The 19723-nt window shown below is 44.1% G+C and overlaps 1 protein-coding gene across 5 annotated transcripts in view; it reads left to right on the plus strand.

Annotated features, from left to right (window-relative positions):
* The window catches only part of WDR59 (WD repeat domain 59), a 283191-nt gene that overhangs the window by 74428 nt on the left and 189040 nt on the right, over nucleotides 1–19723 (plus strand). For all 5 annotated transcript variants that reach the window (XM_029608874.1, XM_029608875.1, XM_029608876.1 and 2 more), the window contains exons 10-11: nucleotides 5117–5273; nucleotides 13693–13772. In XM_029608874.1, coding sequence (XP_029464734.1) covers nucleotides 5117–5273; nucleotides 13693–13772 — 237 coding nt within the window. The remainder of the gene's footprint in view (nucleotides 1–5116; nucleotides 5274–13692; nucleotides 13773–19723) is intronic.

The following is a 19723-nucleotide window of genomic DNA, read 5'->3' on the forward strand; positions in this document are numbered from 1 at the left end:
ACTACGAGAAATCCCATCTCACACCATCTCACCAGTTACAGTTCATAGGTGCAGATCTCAATACTATCACAGCAAAAGCTTTTCTTCCAAGAGACCGTGCTCAGGCACTCGTCCTCTTAGCACAATCAGTTCGCAATCAATCTCGAGTTACAGCTCATCAGTGCCTCACCCTACTCGGACACATGGCCTCAACAGTTCATGTAACTCCCATGGCCAGACTGACCATGCGCCTACCGCAATGGACACTCAAATCTCAATGGATTCAAGCCATTCAACCATTGTCCACTCCCATTCGTATCACACCAGATCTAAGATCATCTCTTCTCTGGTGGACATCCGTAATCAACTTGCTCAAAGGCCTGCCTTTTCAGCAACCAGTTCCACAAGTGACTTTAACAACAGATGCATCCACCTTAGGGTGGGGTGCGCACATTGCTCACTTAAAGACGCAAGGCACGTGGACAAAACAAGAAGCCTCCTTTCAAATAAACTTCCTGGAGCTTCGAGCTATACGCTATGCTCTACATGCGTTCAAGGACTGCCTTTCACACAAGACTGTTCTGATCCAAACGGACAACACAGTAGCCATGTGGTACATCAACAAGCAGGGTGGTACGGGCTCGTACCTCCTTTGCCAGGAAGCAGCTCAAATATGGGACTGGGCCCTAGCACACTCAATTCTACTACGGGCCACCTACCTAGCAGGCATCCACAACACAGTAGCGGATCGCCTCAGCCGCCACTTTCAACCACACGAGTGGTCCCTCGACCCAGCGATAGCAACCAAGATATTTCAACGCTGGGGTCAACCAACAATAGATCTCTTTGCGTCACCTCTGAACTACAAAGTGAACAATTACTGCTCTTTCCTCTTCCGGCAGAACAACTTACCAAAGGACGCGTTTGCTCGCCATTGGAACTCAGGCCTGTTATACGCGTATCCACCAATACCGCTCATAACCAAAACATTAGTAAAGCTACAACAGGACAAGGGGTCCATGATACTCATAGCCCCATATTGGCCTCGACAAGTATGGTTCCCCACACTGCTAGATCTCTCAGTCAGGGATCCAATTCGCCTGGGAGTAGCTCCCACTCTCATAACTCAGGAACAGGGACAGTTGCGCCATCCCAACCTTCAATCCCTGTCCCTGACAGCATGGATGTTGAAAGCTTGATCTTGCAACCATTCAACCTTTCAACTAATATATCTCAGGTACTAATAGCTGCACGTAAACCTTCCACTAGAAAGAATTATTCCTACAAATGGAAAAGGTTTACTTTATGGTGCACTCAGAAAGATTTAGATCCTTTCACTTGCCCCACTACCACGCTACTAGATTACCTTTACCATCTCTCAGACTCTGGTCTTAAGACGTCATCTGTAAGGGTACACTTAAGTGCAATCTCAGCTTATCATAACAAGCTAGGTGATGCGCCTCTCTCCACACAGCCTCTCGTCAGTAAATTCATGAGAGGCCTAACTCACATTAAACCTCCAATTCATTCCCCAAGCATTCAATGGGACCTAAACGTAGTATTAACTAGGCTCATGCGTTCCCCATTTGAACCCATAAATACCTGTGACCTTAAGTACCTAACTTGGAAAACGGTCTTTCTTATAGCCATTACATCAGCTAGAAGGGTCAGTGAATTACAAGCACTAGTCACATACGAACCTTTTACAAAGTTCCTACATGACAGGGTAGTCCTCCGGACACATCCAAAGTTCCTTCCTAAGGTTGTCACGGAATTTCATTTGAACCAATCCATAGTTTTACCAACATTCTTTCCTAGGCCTCATTCCCATCAAGGTGAACGAGCCTTACACACTTTGGACTGTAAGCGTGCGTTATCCTTCTATTTAAACCGCACTACAGCCCAAAGAAAATCCAGTCAGCTGTTTGTATCCTATGATCCAAACAAACCAGGTAAAGCAGTGGGTAAGCATACTCTGTCAAACTGGCTTGCAGATTGCATTCAATTTTGTTATGGAAAAGCAGGCCTTACTCTTCAAGGGCGAGTAAAAGCACATTCAGTCAGAGCAATGTCAACCTCAGTAGCACACCTTCGCTCTGTACCTATTCTGGACATTTGTAAAGCAGCAACCTGGAGTTCTCTTCACACTTTTGCAGCTCACTACTGTCTAGACAAAGAAGGAAGACAAGATTCAGCCTATGGACAATCTGTCTTAAAGAACTTGTTTCCAGTATAATCCCAACTCCTTCTACGTCCAACCTGCTGTGATCTTCGGCTGATTCATTCAATCAACAATACTTCACTGTTGCTACATGACAAATTGACTCAGCCTCTAGCTTGCTAATCACCCATATGTGAGGACTAGCATCCTGCTTGTCCTGGGATAAAGCAAAATTGCTTACCTTGTAATAGGTGTTATCCCAGGACAGCAGGATGTAGTCCTCACGAAACCCACCCGCCACCCCGCGGAGTTGGGTCCGATACGTTTTATTATTTTATTTTTGGCTAACGCTATTGCTACAAACCAAGACTAAAGGGAGACCCCTGTGGCAGGGAATATCATAGCATGCTGGGCATGCTCAGTAGGCACACTGGTGCCAGTCAAAAGTTTCATAGAAACTTTTACAGAAGTTTTCCGTACATAGGGCTCCATTACTGATGTCACCCATATGTGAGGACTACATCCTGCTGTCCTGGGATAACACCTATTACAAGGTAAGCAATTTTGCTTTACGACCGCCGGTTGCAGGGCCATGAGCATCACCCGTATACAAAATTGGAAAAATGTACTCTTGATTAGGAGGAACTATTTCTCGGTAAGTCCTGTGCATGGACCCGGACAAATTGAAAACCATCCTGGATTGGCATCAGTCTGTGGGCCTCAAGGCTTTAAGGTGCTTCCTTGGATTCTCAAACTATTACTGACAAATCATTCATAGCTACTCTGTGCTGGCTGTACCTCTCGCTGCCCTCACTAAAATGGGGTCTGATTCTAAGAATTGGACCAACAGTGCCATTCAAGCATTTCAATGCCTCAAGGAGGAGTTCACCCATAATTCATGCCTGCACTACCCAGACCCTCTCCAAGCCATTCTTATTGGAGGTAGACTAGATGCTTCCACCCTCTGGGTAGGGGCTATTCTCTTACAGCATAACAACCATGGCACACTTGTGACTTGCTCCTATTTCTGTAAAAAAAAAAATGTACTCCCGTAGAGAGAAATTACATTATTGGAGATTGCTAGCTGCTAGCCGTGAAGCTAGCTTTAGATGAGTGGCATCATCTGTTGAAGGGGCTAGACACACGGTGACCATTTACATGGACCACAAAAATCTGGAACACCTGGCACAAGCACACTGACTTGAACCCACGGCAAACCCATTGGTCACTGTTCTTCAACCAGTTTAACTTTGAACTGCGATATCGACCAGTGGAAAAGAATTGACAGGCAAATGCTCTCTCATACTGTACTCCTTTGACCTGGAGGGCTGCCTAGAGCCACCATAGCATATCATTGATCCCGCAAGAATCATGGTTGCTGTTGCAGTTACAGTGCCACCTGGGAAAACCGTCATTCCTCAGTGGTTATGCCAGAAATTTCTTCACTGAATTCATGACTCTCGTTTGGTGGGCCACCCAGGAGTGATCCGAAACCTGGAACTAATCTTCCGTCACTACTAGTGACCTCAAATGAAGTCTGATGGGAAGCAATATGTAGCGTCCTGCCCAACAAGTGCTATGAATAAAAGTTCTTGAGCTTGACCTTGGGGGATGTTACAGTTGCTACCAGACCCTAAGGACACCTGGCCCCTAAGGACACCTGACCACTGATTTTGTCACTGACCTTCCCCTCTGAAGTGGCAACACCACTATATGGGTGGTGATGGATCACTTTTCAAAGATGGCCCATTTCATTTCTCTCTGGTCTTCCGTTGGCGACTGAATTGGCCAATATCTTCATCCAGCATATCTTCCGTCTGTATGGCCTTCCTCTCTATATTCTCTTGGATTGGGGAGTACAGTTTAAGGCCTGCTCTGGAAAAGACTGTGCAGGAAGTTTGAGATTACATTGGACATTACTTCAGCTTATCACCCCCAGAGCAATGGGCAAACCAAGTGCACGAATCAAACTCTCCAAAGCCTTCCTAAGAGCATACGAAAACCAACGCCAGGACAACTGGGCATCCTTACTCCCATGAGTGGAGTTCTGCCGCAGTAATCATGTGACACCCTCTTAAAACTTTTTACCAAAATTGACAAAATTCAATATATTGTTATCTTAAAAGAACTAATATAAAGCTATCTCAAAGAATTTTTTTTTTAGAAAGAGTTGGTGGTTTCATATTGGGCTTACACTGATACCTTCTGGGTGATCAGGGCTGTTGTGTATCTATAATCATTAACCGCCAACCTCCTTCCCAAGATCTAGTAGTGTTGGGGGATCTTCAGTGAGTGCAGTGTAAAGCTGGACCTCCGTTTTAATGTCTCATCCAAAAGGCAGCACCCTGCAAAACTTCATACTCCCTAATTCAGTACTGCCAGGCCTGCCCCTTGTGAGATCTCATAGGATCTGCATGAGGATCTGCCCAGCAGGACATTGTTGTCTTGTTATCTGAGAAGTTTTTAAGATGAAGACGAGTTAAACTGAGTTTCATCCTTCTAGGGCTTAGAAATGTTGTGCTGGCAATGTATTCCACATTAGTAGCAGCAGGTGACATAATGTGCTGATTCTGAACTTTGGCAAGTCGTTGCAGTGCTACTGAACTGATTAGTGGGAGCAGTTCGGAGAGCGCCTCAGATTGGAAAAGTTAACAGGCAGTATCCGTTTGTAGAACTACAACAGTTTTCGGAGAAATATTTGTGCCTTCTGATTGGTGTTAGTAAATGGGCAGGATGGCTTGTTTTTGTTCCAATCACAACAATGTAATTATTTAGCTATTTATATTCTGCAAAATGTAATGCTTTTTATAATTTTTGTTAAAAAAAAAAATTTTTTTCAAGCATATGTAGCACTCCTGCATTAAAAACTTGCTTGCATTTATTATTTTTTAAAATTATATGGCCTAGTTCTTTGTCATTTTTCTGTGCATTGCTTCCTTATACATAAATCTGTCTGTACTTCCTTTCTATCTGTAGCCTTTCAGCAGTGGGTTAGTGACAGTGATGGTACCCCAGCTGCGGCGGGAGAATAGTCTTCTCCTCTGGAACATCTTTGATCTGAACACGCCAGTGCACACCTTCGTGGGACATGATGATGTGGTTCTGGAGTTCCAGTGGCGGAAGCAGAAGGAAGGTAGGAAGGGACCAGGCTCCATTTTACCACATTACTGGGAGACAGACAGGCCTGATCCTTTGTGTCTGTTTAACTAGAACTTGTTCACTGAGCTATGCTCAGCAATATAAGGGGAGAGGGGCTTAACAAATGCAATGTCAGAATATTATTGTAAATCCTATACCTCACCTGGATTTTCATAATTTCAGTCTGTCATATCGGAAATATGATCTTGGAAAATGTAATAAGATGTCAGTACTCAGAGCCAGTGAATAGCAAATGTATCCAGATAAGTTATGCGTGTAACCTCACGCATATTTGGTGGGACTTACCCAGACAAGTCTGCCATTGAACGTCCGCAGATAAAGTCACACATGTAACTATAACTGGATAAAGCGGATAGCTAGTTTTCTGACCAGATTTATGCCCATAACGTTACCCGGAGAGTATTCAATATATGCGCTCACTGGCTAAAGTTAAGCCCCGCTCATAGAACACTTCCATCAACACCTTTTTGCCTGGATATATTTTGTATGTACAAAAATTTGTATGAATAAAATTTAGGAAGTTGGTTGGGAGGGGGAGGGAAATACTCAAACATTAGATTTTGTGTGGATAACTCAAAAAGTATGATATAGAAGAAGTATGGTGCAGTTAGAATAGATGTGAAATTTAGGAGCAGTAGCACAATAAGAACATAACATAAAATTGCTGTTCTGGGTCAGACTAAGGTCCATTGAGCCCAGCATCCTGTCTGTCTCTGATAGTGGCCATTCTAGGTTCCAAGTACCCGGTAGGTCCCATAAAGTATTTCTAATTCCTCTTATATCACTCCCAGGGATGGCAATAGCTTTGTTTAGTATACCTGGCTAGTAACGTGTTATGGGCTTTTCCTCCAGGGACTTGTCCAAACCTCTCTTAAACCCCGCTGTGTTAGTCGTCTTGATCACTTCCTCTGGCACTGAGTGAAGAAGTACTTTCTGTGATTTGTTTTGAATCTGCTGGGTGTTAGTTTTGTGGAGTGTCCCCCTTGTTTTAGTATTATTTGAAAGGGTAACTAACCGTCCAGTATTTACCCGTTCTGCCCCACTCATGATTTTATAAACTTCTACCATGTCCTCTCTCTGCCATCTCTCTTCCTGGTCACTATTTTCTCGCTTGGAGGATTTTGGAGTTGCAAGACCCTCTTGCAGAGAGCCCTTCCTGTTGATTATGAAGTACATGGTCCAGATACATACCATTCCCTCCTTTTTACTGAAAGTGGTTTCAGATTTCCATCTGAATCAGTCAATTTCCTTTTGTTCGTACAAAAGTGGCATGGATATAGAGGGTGACTGTATTCTTCGAGCCTTGGATCTCAGGAAATTTATTTCAAGGTTTCTCAAGATAACTACAGCCTTCAGGAAATCAGATAATCTTTTTGTTCTGTATGGCGGAGTTTGCAAAGGTAATGCAGCCACTAAGGCTATGGTGACATTTTGGATTTAAGAGGTGATTACTGTAGCTTCTGGAGCTCCCTTGCCTAAACAAGTGTGAGCTCATCCTACTATGGCTCAGGCTACCTTTTGGGCAGACTTGCGCTTGGTTTCTCCTTCAGAGATCTGTTATGCAGTGATTTGGTCTTTGTTGCATACCTTTTCTAAGCATTATCACTTGATATCCGGTATAAAGAGGAGACCTCCTTCACTTTGGCAGTATTGCCGAGGGGCTGTGGTAGTGTTCTGCTGTATTTGGGAGTAACATGGGTACAGCCTACTTGTTTGGACTTGTCTGACTGATGAAGAGGAAGGCAAAACTACTTTTTACCCGATAATTTCTTTTCCTTTAGTCCAGTCAGACTAGTCCAGGACCCTCCTAATGCTGCCATTTTATCAGTTACATCTCAGAGTCAGAAGAGTTCAGTTTATAGACTTACCCTTAGGTGAGTGTTTATCAGAACACTATACAACTTCTTTACTTTAACTTTCTTGTTCTTCTGGAAATCCATAGGTTAAAAAAATGTTTATATTGTTGATTGATTTGATTTAAAGTTGCTAACAGTTTAGCTTGCTACAGAAATATTGGCAGGCTAGTGTTGGCACAGAGATATATAAGGAGTGACATCAGTGAGCCTGCTGATCTCTGTCTCCATCTGCTGGCCGGTGAGCATAACGCAATTGTCTGGACTGGACTAAAGGAAAGGAAATTATCAGGTAAGAAGTAATTTCACTTTTACAGATAAGTAATAAACTGTGTACAGTAAAAAAAACCCCCCACCAAAACAAAAGATTAGCCTTTTCACTTTCAAGGTGTTTGAGGAAAGACTAAAGAGGTTAGGGCTGTTCAGCTTGGAGAAGAGACGGCTGAGGGGGGGATATGATAGAGGTCTTTAAGATCATGAGAGGTCTAGAACAGGTAAATGTGAATAGGTTATTTATTCTTTTGGATAATAGAAGGACTAGGGGGCACTCCATGAAGTTAGCATGTAGCACATTTAAAACTAATCAGAGAAAGTTCTTTTTCACTCAACACACAATTAAACTCTGGAATTTGATGTTAGGGAGTGCAGTTAGAGTAGCTGGGTTTAAAAAAGGTTTGGATAAGTTCTTGCAGGAGAAGTCCATTACCTGCTATTAATCAAGTTGACTTAGAAAATAGCCACTGCTATTACTAGCATCAGTAGCATGGGATATACTTAGTTTTTGGGTACTTGCCAGGTACTTGTAACCTGGATTGGCCACTGTTGGAAACAGGATGCTGGGCTTGATGGACCCTAAGGGGTAGATTTTCAAACCGCGCGATTTGGCCTACTTTTGCTGGCGCATCAGGCGCAAGCAAAAGTACGCTGGATTTTAGTAGATACGCGCGGAGCCGCGCGTATCCGCTAAAATCCGGGATCGGCGCGCGCAAGGCTATGGATTCTGTATAGCCGGCGCGTGCCGAGCCGCGCAGCCTACCTCCGTTCCCTCCGAGGCCGCTCCGAAATCGGAGCGGCCTCGGAGGGAACTTTCTTTTGCCCTCCCCTCACCTTCCCCTCCCTTCCCCTACCTAACCCACCCGCCCGGCCCTGTCTAAACCCCATCCTTACCTTTGTCGGGGGATTTACGCCTCCCGAAGGAAGGCGTAAATCCCCGCGCGCCAGCGGGCCGCTAGCGCGCCGGGACACGACCTGGGGGCGGGTCCGGAGGGCGCGGCCATGCCCCCGGAACGCTTCCGACATGCCCCGAAAACGCCGCGCGGTTCGGGCCCGCCCCCCGACACGCCCCCGACACGCCCCCCTCAGAAAACCCCGGGACTTACGCGAGTCCCGGGGCTCTGCGCGCGCCGGTAGGCCTATGTAAAATAGGCTCACCGGCACGCAGGGCCCTGCTCGCCTAAATCCGCCCGGATTTGGGTGGATTTAGGTGAGCAGGGCTCTTAAAATCCGCCCCTTGGTCTGACACAGTGTGTCAATTTCTTATATTCTTATGTTCTTAATCTTTATTTTATTTTATTTTTATTTATTATTTTTATATACCGACATTTGATCTCAATTGAGATATCACACCGGTTTACATTCAGGTACTGTAGATATTTTATATTTTATTATTTTATTTATATTTTATTTTAAATAATTGCAAGTGTTTTGTGGCTTTCTTTTTCCAGCAAAATGTTTATAACACAGTAAAGTATTAAGCCAAGCATCTAAGAAATGTTAAGAAGATGGCCCCACATTACCATGCCCTGGCCGTTTTCCCCCCTTTAATCTTCTTTATTTCCCCAACCATATTTCTCTGATCTGGCCCTCTTCTCATGAAGGATTGGGCCTATTCTCTTTTCTTTTCCATGTCTGTAGGCTGAATTTTATTTTTTATTTTTTAAATTTTGCCCTGATCCCTTACTTCAGAGGTTCCCAAACTCGATTCTTGAAGGCTGCAACCTAGTTGGGTTGGTTGGAACTTCATCTCAAGAAAATCTTTGGTTTTAGCCTGCGCAATGTTTGTAATTTAGTGAAGGACGACTTTACCACAGCTGTAATCTGGGGTTCATGGATAAGGTTCCAGAATAAATTCAGGTTGCGAACAATTAGAGAAATCTTTATATCATTACCCTCTAAATTAAATACTGTGGGGACTTCTTGTAAATGCCATCTATTTAGAACTATAATCTGTTTTGTCTGGATTCATTGCTTAAGTGATTGTGGGTTAACCAAATATGAATAGTAGAAAAACAGATATTGAGCATCTTACTGGGTGCAGACCAAATTGAGAGCTTGGCTAGAAAAAAACGGAATATCATTGGCAGAAATCTTAGTTAATACCCAAGCCGTTCAAAACCTTTTACATAGCAGAGTCATATAAATATTGAAATTCCTCAAGTTTACAGTGTTTGGTGAGTATTTTCAGTTTTGAACACTCTCCTTTAAGCTAGCAATGTCTCATCACACATTTTCCAAGGAGGTGATGGTAGTTGCAGCGGCTCTGCAAAGGGGGAAGGTATTTTGGCTCATCCCTATTTAGATGACTGGTTGGTTTGTGCAAAATCAAGCACAAACTGTAAGAGTTGCATACACAGAATAGTTTGGCTGCTGCAGTCATAAGGCTAGGTAATACATTTTTGCAAAGAGCAAGCTAGTTCTGGCATAGACGATAGAACATTTGGGGGCTTGATTCAAGACAAGTATAGGCAAGGTGTTTCTTACAAGGGACAAGACATTGAAGCTGCAGGACAGATTCATCAGTTGTTGCAGAAGACATCTCCCAGAGGCTGGGAGATGTCTTCACTTTCTTGAATGCATGCCATCTATGCTAGATCTAGTCCCTTGGGTGGCTGCACATATGAGACCATTGCAGGTCATTTTTCTTTTCCGCTGCAGTCCACAGGTGGAGGATTTCGAGATCTGATCGCCTGTCTTTGGAGAAACCTGGTTAAGCCTTTCTTGGTTGCTCTTGCAGTCCAGTTAACTCTTTATTTAAAAACTTTCAGGCAGATAAGGACAGTAACACAATTTTATGCTTAATTGTCTTTTTAGAAGGTATTATACAGGCGTTGGCACAGCACAATGTAAATCAATATACATTGATCAATATACATTAATCAGATGCTCATGAGACATATTAGAAGATACATAACAAGTTATGAACAATTTCCAATTTAATCTAGATCGCCAGTATAATCAAGATATTTCACCCAAATCTGACTGTACTTAAAACCCTTATTTACTAGATCATAGTGCAACTTTTCAATATCAGCAATATTCCTGATTTGTGCATGCCAATAATCCTTAGGGGCTCTTGTAGGCCAATTTATCGAAAGGGATAGAATTGGGCATTCTGAATCTGATAGCGGTGATTACAGATGCTAGTCTGGGCAGCTGGGGTGCCATTTGTCAGAATCAGGGCCTATGGACAAGGAAGGAGGCATCTTGGTCCATCAGTCAGTTAGAGTTGAGGACAGTCAGGAAAGCCTTGGTAATCTTTCAGCTGTTAGCCAAAGGCAAGGCGGTGAGAGTATTGTCAGACATTGCAACAGCAGTGGCTTACATAAACTGGCAGGGAGGAACCAAAACTCCAGCAGTCTTCTTGGAAGTGAAGTTATTGGTCTGTTGGGTGGCAAGACATCTGAAGGCATTGATGACTACTCATGCGGTGGGGTGGAGAAAGTGCAGGTGAATTTTCTGCAAAGGCATCTTCTGGTCCCTGGAGAAAGGGAACTGGAGGAGAATGCATTTGCCCTTATCAGGGCCCTGTGGGGGAGTTCCCCAGTTGGATTAATGGGGGCACAACGGAATGCCAAGGTTCCAAGTTTCTTCATTCGGAGAGAGCCTGAGTTGGAAGGTCTGGATGCTGTGTCCTGCTCATGGCCTCAAGGGCTTCTGCTTTTGTCTTTAGTAAGAATAATCTTATTAATTGAAAGGCATCGAGGGAAGAATGATTCTGTTGGCTCCAGAATGACCCTGTTGGCTTTGGTTTGCAGATTTGGTAAATCTCGCAGCAGACAGACACTTAAGACTCAGTCATGTTCCTGGTCTGTTGCATCAAGGACCTGATCTGTTGCATCAGGGACCTATCTTCTTGGAGCAAGCATATCACTTTTGTCTCGTGGCCTGGTCCTTGAAGAGAAAAGATTGAAAGTGTGAAGGGATATTTGGAGGAGGTCATTATGACTTTATTACAGACCAGAAAGATGTTGACTTCTCTAGCATATGTATGAGCGTGGAAGGTGTTCGAGTCCAAATGTCAGGAGATGGGAGGCTTTCCGCTTCATTTCTGATGATCTTGGTTTTTTTGAAGAAAGGTTTGCAAAAGGGGTTGGCCTCAAACTCCCTCAAGCTGCTGGTGGCGGCATTGTCCACTTATAGAGGAAAGATTCATAGATCTTCGATAGAATCTCATCCAGATGTGGTGAGATTCTTATGGGGAGTTCAACATCTATGTCCCTCAGTTCTGTGGGTGTATCTGCCGTGGAATCTTAACTTGGTGTTGACAGCCTTGTGTAAGTTCCCTTTTGAGCTAATCAGAAGGGCATCCTTAAAAGATCTTATGCTGAAAGTAGTATTTTTGTTGGCGCCAGGGTGGGGCTTCTGGTTCTTTTCACATATGGTGCGGCCGTGCAGAGGTTTAGGCTTTTTGGAGAGTGGTGGTAGATTTGCTGCAAATAAAGATGCCCAAGGATCCTAAGATTTTTCGCTTATCTTTATTTCTGAATGATTGGCCATTGAAAAAGGATAATGTTAATTGCTCACTAGTCTTTGCTGCTAGATGTGAAATAGCATATTGGAGGATGGAAATTGCTCCAGCTCTATTGTCTCTCATAAAGCGTCTTTGGAACATGTTTTATCTGGGTAAGCTGACTGCTTTACCAAAAGACTCAACTTCATTTATGCCTGGATGGGAGACACATGGCTTGGTGTAGAACTATCAGCTACATTCCTTATTTTGTTTAGACTATACAATGTGGTACTTTTGATATAGGGGGAGGGGTATATGTTTGGGTTAAGGGGTGGTGGGATAGTATGGGTGAAAAATGGGCAAAAATGTTTTGTGAACCTATATGCTAAGTTGCATAAGATTTTGCAATGTTCTTGAATGAAGCCTTGTTGATGTTCATATTGGGGTAGATTTTCTAAATCTATGCGTGTGCGTACTTTTGTTCATGGACCAAGCGCGAACAAAAGTACGCTGGATTTTATAAGATACTCGTGTAGCCGCGCGTATCTTATAAAATCCGGGGATGGCGTGCGCAAGGGGGTGCACATTTGTGCAACTTGCGCGCGCTGAGCCCTGCGCGCGCTGCCCGTTCCCTCCAAGGCCACTCCGAAATCGGAGCGGCCTCGGAGGGAACTTTCCTTCTACCCCCCCGGCCCTATCTAACCCTTCCCCCTACCTTTGTTGGCAAAGTTACGCCGGTCGGAGGCAGATGTAACTTTGCGCACGTTAGCGGGCTGCTGGCGCGCCATCACCCGACCCGGGGGCTGGTCCGGAGTCCTCAACCACGCCCCCGGGCTGGCGACACGCCCCCCTTGCGAAGCCCCGGGACTTACGCGCGTCCCGGGGCTTGCGTGTGCCCCCGAGCCTATGCAAAATAGGCTCGGCGTGCGCAGGGGGCTTTTAAAAGGGTTACGTACATAACTTATGCACGTAACCCTTTTAAAATCCGACCGAAAGTGTAATTTTGTTGTTGGTATAATAAAAGTTAAATTACAAATTAGATGAACGTATATCTCAGCAGCTCCTGTGATTATGTCCTCTACATATATGCATTTTTTTCTTTCTGTTTATAGCTAAATACTCATTTAATTGCTCATTTAATTACTTAGATATTTTCCCCACAGGATAATAAAAATGTGAAACAGATGGAGGGAAAAATAAGTTTATAAAGAAAAAAGTTAGACACAGCACCGACTGAAACAAAGGTTCTTGGGTCGATTTATAAATTGAAATGGAAGCTGTAGACATCTTGAGGGAAAGAACTAATTCACTTCAAATTCCTGGTCATGAATAATGCTGAAATGCTAAATATCCTTTTATGTTTCAGGCCTCTTACAATTGACAGATGAGTGTGTGAAGTCATACACACATTCATCTCTAGCTACTTGTGAATTGGAATTGTGATTGGATCCCCCTGATTGAGTCAGAATGTCAGCTGCATACTGCAGTTTATTTTATTTATTTTTTTTTATTTATATTTTTCAAATTATAACATTTACAATGAAATGATATAATCAAGTATTACATAATATTTACATCACAACTTTTAACAAGAAAATAACAATATTCCAGCCCACATTTTTGGAGGAGGAGAGAGTTACTAACTCTACAGCTTTGACATTTCTTTAAACAATCCTATATCCCCTCTTTACCCTTTGCATACTGCAGTTTAAAAAGACAAGGGAAGCCGTCATGCACCAGTCAGGTTTTGAACAGAGCCTGCAGCAGAATGGAGGGAATGTGACTGGCACTTATCTTGTATGTTCTTGTAGGATCTAAGGACCATCAGCTGGTCACATGGTCACGGGACCAGACTCTCCGGATGTGGCGTGTTGATTCTCAGTTGCAGAGGGTATGTGATGAACATTTGTTTTGTTGTTGGTTATCCAGGACTATGTGTCATGTCATGAAAATGAAGGCTTTATTTCCATTCTGTGTCTATGGGAAAATACTTGGTAAATTAAGTCTTGGGTTTGCCAGTGTAATTATCTCATGTGGAATTCTTTTGGAAGATAAAAATTCAAGAAAGATGCTTCCAGCCAATGGAGAGTAGTGTGCGCTGGATCTGATGCAGAACTATTAGAAACATGGATATGTGTCAGGTGGAGCAATATTAAGAGTTTTTATTGTACAAAGAAAAAGTACTAAAAAGTATTTTGCAGGTAGAGGACTATGACACTTTTGGATTAATGATTAAAATAAGAACCAACAAAAGTTTTAACACTGTGGTTCAATATATGATGGTCCTTATTTCTTAAACTGGCATATTTGTGAACAGTTAGTTTAGTTGCAGTGAGATATAATGTATTTATTATATTAGCTGTTCTGTGACACACTGCTAATAATTGCAAAATTCACTAGTTAAGCTCACTTTTTTCTTAAACACAATGAAAAAGGAATAAAAAGGTCAGAGAATTTCTTTTCCAGAGTTGATGTCATTGGACAGTCAGCTGACATCATAGTAACATGGTAATGATGGCAGATAAAGACCAATTGGTCCATCTTCTTTGCCCAGCAATTTGCTTATGATAGTAAGTGCCTCTCTGTGCAGATTACCCCCATGCATTCTGTTAAGGATAGTAACTGCTGCTCCATTCAGGTTACCCCACATGTGTTCAGTTAAGGGTAGTACCTGCCACTCCTTGAATGTTATCCCCGTGCTCTATGCAGGTTAACATCATTAGATAGATACCATCTAATATCTGTTGACATTAGCTCAGAGAAGAATATACTTACCTTTATTACATTTCCATTGCAAAGAGTGTCAAAGGTGATGTCATAAGTAGTAGACTATGCATGTATGACATTTAAGTCACAATAGCCCCAGCCAACCCCAAAGTCTTGATTTTACACACACAATTCTGTCATCAAAATGTCACTTTATGGTTAAGATGTATTTATATTTAACAGCAGAATCTATGGTTAATTATAATATAAAATTAATTACATTTACAATTAGTTTTAGAAGTTAATCTGAAAGCTCACTAAAAAAAAAAAATAAAAAAAAAATTAAATATTTTGTTAACCAGCTGCTGAGATTTCAACAGATGTTGTATAGTGTGTGCACATATAAATGGGTACACAGGCCAATACTAAGGTTTTGTAGCATTATTCAGACAATCCAGTGACTGAGCATGTCATTCCATTCCATATAATATTTTGGTATACTGGTATGGCTGTAGTGAGCTAGAAACAATTTTTCTGGAATTGTATCACAAAACATGAACCAAAGCTTGCATGACTTGTAATGCAACTATCATCCTTGCCTTCCCTATGAGAAAGACAGCAAGTGCTTCACACAGCAGATGGCACAAGTGATATGAACAAGGCCATAATCCATATTAAGTAGCTATCTATTGATATCACAATATTGTTCAGCAAAAATTATTTCTCATCATCCAGTCAAACCAATCCAGGTGAATGGGTTATGCTTCCTGACCAGCCAATGTAGACAGAGACTAACAGGTTCATTGATGTCACCCATATAAGCATCTGTACTGACCTCAGCCTGCCAGTATTCTCTGTCTCCAGCAGATGGTAGACAAGCCACCTGTGCTGTGGAGGAAGGCCTGGTTAGGCTGGATAGAAAGGAAAACTTTTGGAAGAAGGCAACTCCAGTGAAAAGTCACTTCTTTCTTTCCCCAGTTGAGCATGATCCTAGGGGGGAAAATAGTTTTTCTGAGGCAGCTCCTGAGGTGAAAATTGTTACTTCCTCCTTCGGTTGAGTAGCGCCTGGACAAGGGAGCTGCAAATAGGGGCTAGTAACTAGAAACTTCTAGTCTTTCCCCTATACTCCCTCTCTCCTTTCCTCCCTTATTTCTATCCTCCTTGCAGCTCAAAAAAGAAAAAGAAAGGAGCTTCTTTGCTGTGTTTCAGAGTAAAGTTTGCTCTGACAAAAATAAAAAGCCTTCGTCAGACCTTCAGAGGAGCTAGTCGGCGGATGTCTGTGAACCATGCCTCAGCTCTGGTAAGTCATTACCTTATTCCCTGGATTGTGGAGGTTTGGGTCATTGGAACGGCATGGCTGTATCTGCGGAGCATGGGAAGAGGGTCGTACTCTGCAATTATTATGGTACACAGAGGCTGCTGGCTGCTTCAGCAAAGTTTGCCATCATGGGAGGAGGCAGCGGACAAGAGTAGAGCAGCATTTGGAAGCCCTGAGGCAGGGCCTGCATTGGCTGATCCCTGGTTCACTGGTTCCTGCCAATGAGATAAGCTCTGTGGTGGGAATGGTGGCTGTTTTCAAACTCTGTCAGTGATTAGGTGCATTAGGGCTTTCCTTCCTACTTTCCACGATGCAGGAGGCAGCAGGACAAGAGCATGGCAGTGATTTTGGATCTTGTGGCGGTGGGTGTCTGCTGGTTCCCAATGAGAAAGTGAGCTTTGTGGTGGGAAAAGCTGCTATTTTAAAGCCGCAGTGTTATGAAGGTACATAAGTCCTCCTTTGCTGACTTCCGAGGTACAGGAGGGTAGCATGGTACCTGCTATCTCAGCTGTTTTAGGGACCATTCTTGGCTGTACTGCCTTATCTGCTTCTTCCCTAGCCTGGGTCTCCATGTTAATTGGAGTTAGGCATGCAGGAGACATTTCCAAAGGGATAGAGTTTAGTCCTATTATCCTTTCCAGGATGTTCCTCCTACCTTAATGATTTCTAAGGGAAGAAAGCAGTAAAAAAAAAAAAAAAAAAAATCAAGGGAAGAGGTGTATTTGGATGGAAATTTCTTTGTGGGTCAGAGGACTCCCTTCATGGATTTTAAACGTTTGAGGTAGAGTTGCTGGAGGAGGAGAATTTCCTTCGAATAATAAAAAAAAAAAGAAAAGAGAGGTTGTCCTTACCTTATTTGTGCAGATCTTGAATAATCTTTTAAGTATTGCAGAAGTGAAGAGTTGGGAGAATTCTGCTTCAGTGTAAGGAAACCCGCTAAGTCCTTCCTCTTCATAAGGCAGCTCAGGACTTGCTTTGAGGTAGCCTCTGTTGCAATTCCGGGCCGACCCCGGAATCGCCTCCTACCTCGTCGGGAGGCCAGACGGGCTCCGCGCTCCCCAGGTCTCCAGGGACCCCGGCCGCCGCAGGCCCGGCGTCTCCCCACCTCGCCCGGGCCTGCAGCCTCTTCGGCTCCTGCCTCCTTACCGCGCCGGAGCAGCCGGCGTCTCGCGGCGGTAGGCCCCGCCCCCTAGACGTGCGCGCGCGTCTCTACTCTTTATTTAAAGGGACCAGCGCGGGAAACCTGCAGGAACGCCCACCGATGACGTCAGACGCTGCAGGGTACTTAAGCCCTGCAGCTGGACCTAGTCCCTGCCTTGCAACGAGGTTCCCAGGTTTACCCTGTCTCCAGTTGCTGCGTTCCTGATCCTCTTGCTTCCCTGTGCTTCCTGATCTCGGACTGGCTTACGGTGATTCTCGGCTTCTGACTCTGGACTGGATTACGACGACTCTTGGCTTCTGACCCGGCGCGGCTTACGGTGTTCCTTCTGGCTCTAGACCTCGGACTGGCTTACGACGACTCCCGGCTCTCGGACCCCGGTGTGGCTTACAGTGATCCTTTGGCTTCTGATCCCGGACTGGCAAGCGACGATTCCCTGGCACACGACTCTGGACTGGTGAGCGACTACTTCGGACTCCATCTGACTCCGCCCCCGCAGGCTCTCCTAAGTCCCAGCGGCCGGGTCCCTACGGGCTCCTCCTGGGGGGACGCCGGCTTCCAGGGTGAATCTCCTAAGTCCCAGCGGCCGAACTCCTACGAGCCCCTCTCGGGGGAGGCTCGGCTTCCAGGGTGAAGATCTTCTCACCATCGTACCAGCTTCACCGTTTCGTCCTTCCTTGCCACAGCCCTTGGTCGCATAGGGCTTTCCGGGATCCCACTTCAGCCACTCAGAACTCGGTCCTTGCCGCCTTCCGATCGGGACTTCCGCTGCCACCTCACTCAGCGGCTCGCCATCTGGTTCCGATCGGTCCAAGGGTCCACGAATCCAACAGCCTCTCCAGAGAGAGTTTTTTTAAGGAAGCTGCGACTTGGCTAGAGTGTAAACCTTGGTGCCTTAGGAGTTTGAGAAAAATAAAATAAAACAAATAAGTTTCCAAAGATATGTTTTAACACCAAAGGGCCCTCCATACCAATAGAAAGGGGTGAACCCTTGCAGATCACTCAGGATAGAAAGATTGAGTCAAGTTTAAAGCAGACAGGTGAGTATATTAGTGTGGTTTAGTCTGGTTTGTGTTTGTAACGACAAGTCCAAGGAGAGTTATCTGGAGCTTGTGGCAAAAGTCTGGATGAGACTGTTCAGTTGAAACCAGGGACAGCTGATTGGGCTGATGCCTCCTTTGGATTCATTCACACCATTGTCAGATGTTGGCAGACTCTATTTCTAAGATGAATTTGATGAAGCTTTTCTCTACAAGGGACTTCTAGTTTGAAGGGTATCTTGAGAGAATAGCTACAGCTTGGTGACTCCGAAGTGCTGAAGATCCCCAAGGATATGTCTGGAAGAGCTTTGCGAAGCAATTGGGCCCGACCTGGACTTCAAGACACTCAGTGATTCAGGTAGGGGAAAACTTCCTCTGGCCAGAGGTCTTTGTTCCCTTGGGTAGATTTCAGTCTTTGGGCTGCCAAAAGAGGTAGTAAGCACAGAGCTTCCATTTAATCCAGATCCTCCCATAGTTTCTAATGCATTTTTCTGTTAGGGACCCAATCTCTGTTTCAAGAGATGGGCAGCTGCATGTCACAGTTGTAATATAATTGGTCTGAATAACCATGGATCAGTGGGATTTTTAGATTTATTCCAAATATGTTCTGTTCTGATAACTCTTGTCATAGGCCTTGGAGTCTGTATTAGTGGCAGTGAGGCAGGGTGAATTCCTGTCTTCAGTGAATATTATGGAAGCATATCTTCACATTTGGTCAGTAAGGATCGTCAAGTATTTCTTCCCTTTGAATTAGTAATGACTCTGCAAACCCTTTTGACAGTGATGTTAGTGGTGATGGTAGCTCTATGGAAAGGAGACTTGGTCCACTCTTACTTGGGTGTTTGGCTCATCTGAGCAAAATCGGAACAGTAGGCAGTTTTGACCACCTAGTGGTTAGCTTCTCCAAGAGGATTTTATGGGCTTCCCAGTCCCTTGAATATCTGACAAACCTTTTTGACACCAACATCAGTCTGGATCGATTAACAAAATTGGCACAAGTAACTTCATTTATTATTCATAGGGAATCCTTTGGTCTGGAGTTACCTGCAGTTCTTAGATTCCATGGCCATTGCATTGGATCTCATGTCCAGGGTAAGGATGCTTATGAGATCTTTGAGGTGTTGCTGTCCAGATGGGACCCTCAGTCAGTGGTTTATTGCAGGAGATTGCCATTTCCATACAAGCCTTGCAATGACGGCTGATGGGTGGTGGTGATGATGTAAGAACATAAGAAAATGCCATACTGGGTCAGACCAAGGGTCCATCAAGCCCAGCATCCTGTTTCCAACAGTGGCCAATCCAGGCCATAAGAACCTGGCAAGTACCCAAAAACTAAGTCTATTCCATGTAACCATTGCTAATGGCAGTGGCTATTCTCTAAGTGAACTTAATAGCCTGTTCTTTAGGTGGGAGAGCTCATGATCCATAGTTAGTAGAGGAAACAGTGATCCATCTCTTGCCTGGAACCCAGAGTTTTTTCAGTTGGCTCTCTGGAGATCTGTGTTTCTTCTCAGAGGCCTGGTGGTATGAGTCATATTAGCCAATGTTGCTGCAGTCACTTCTGTACATTGCCAGAGTGGTACCAGAAGTCCTCAGATTTCAGAAGAGAGGAGCTTGGC

The sequence above is a fragment of the Rhinatrema bivittatum genome, chromosome 7 (assembly GCF_901001135.1).
Source record: "Rhinatrema bivittatum chromosome 7, aRhiBiv1.1, whole genome shotgun sequence".
Taxonomy (NCBI): domain Eukaryota; kingdom Metazoa; phylum Chordata; class Amphibia; order Gymnophiona; family Rhinatrematidae; genus Rhinatrema; species Rhinatrema bivittatum.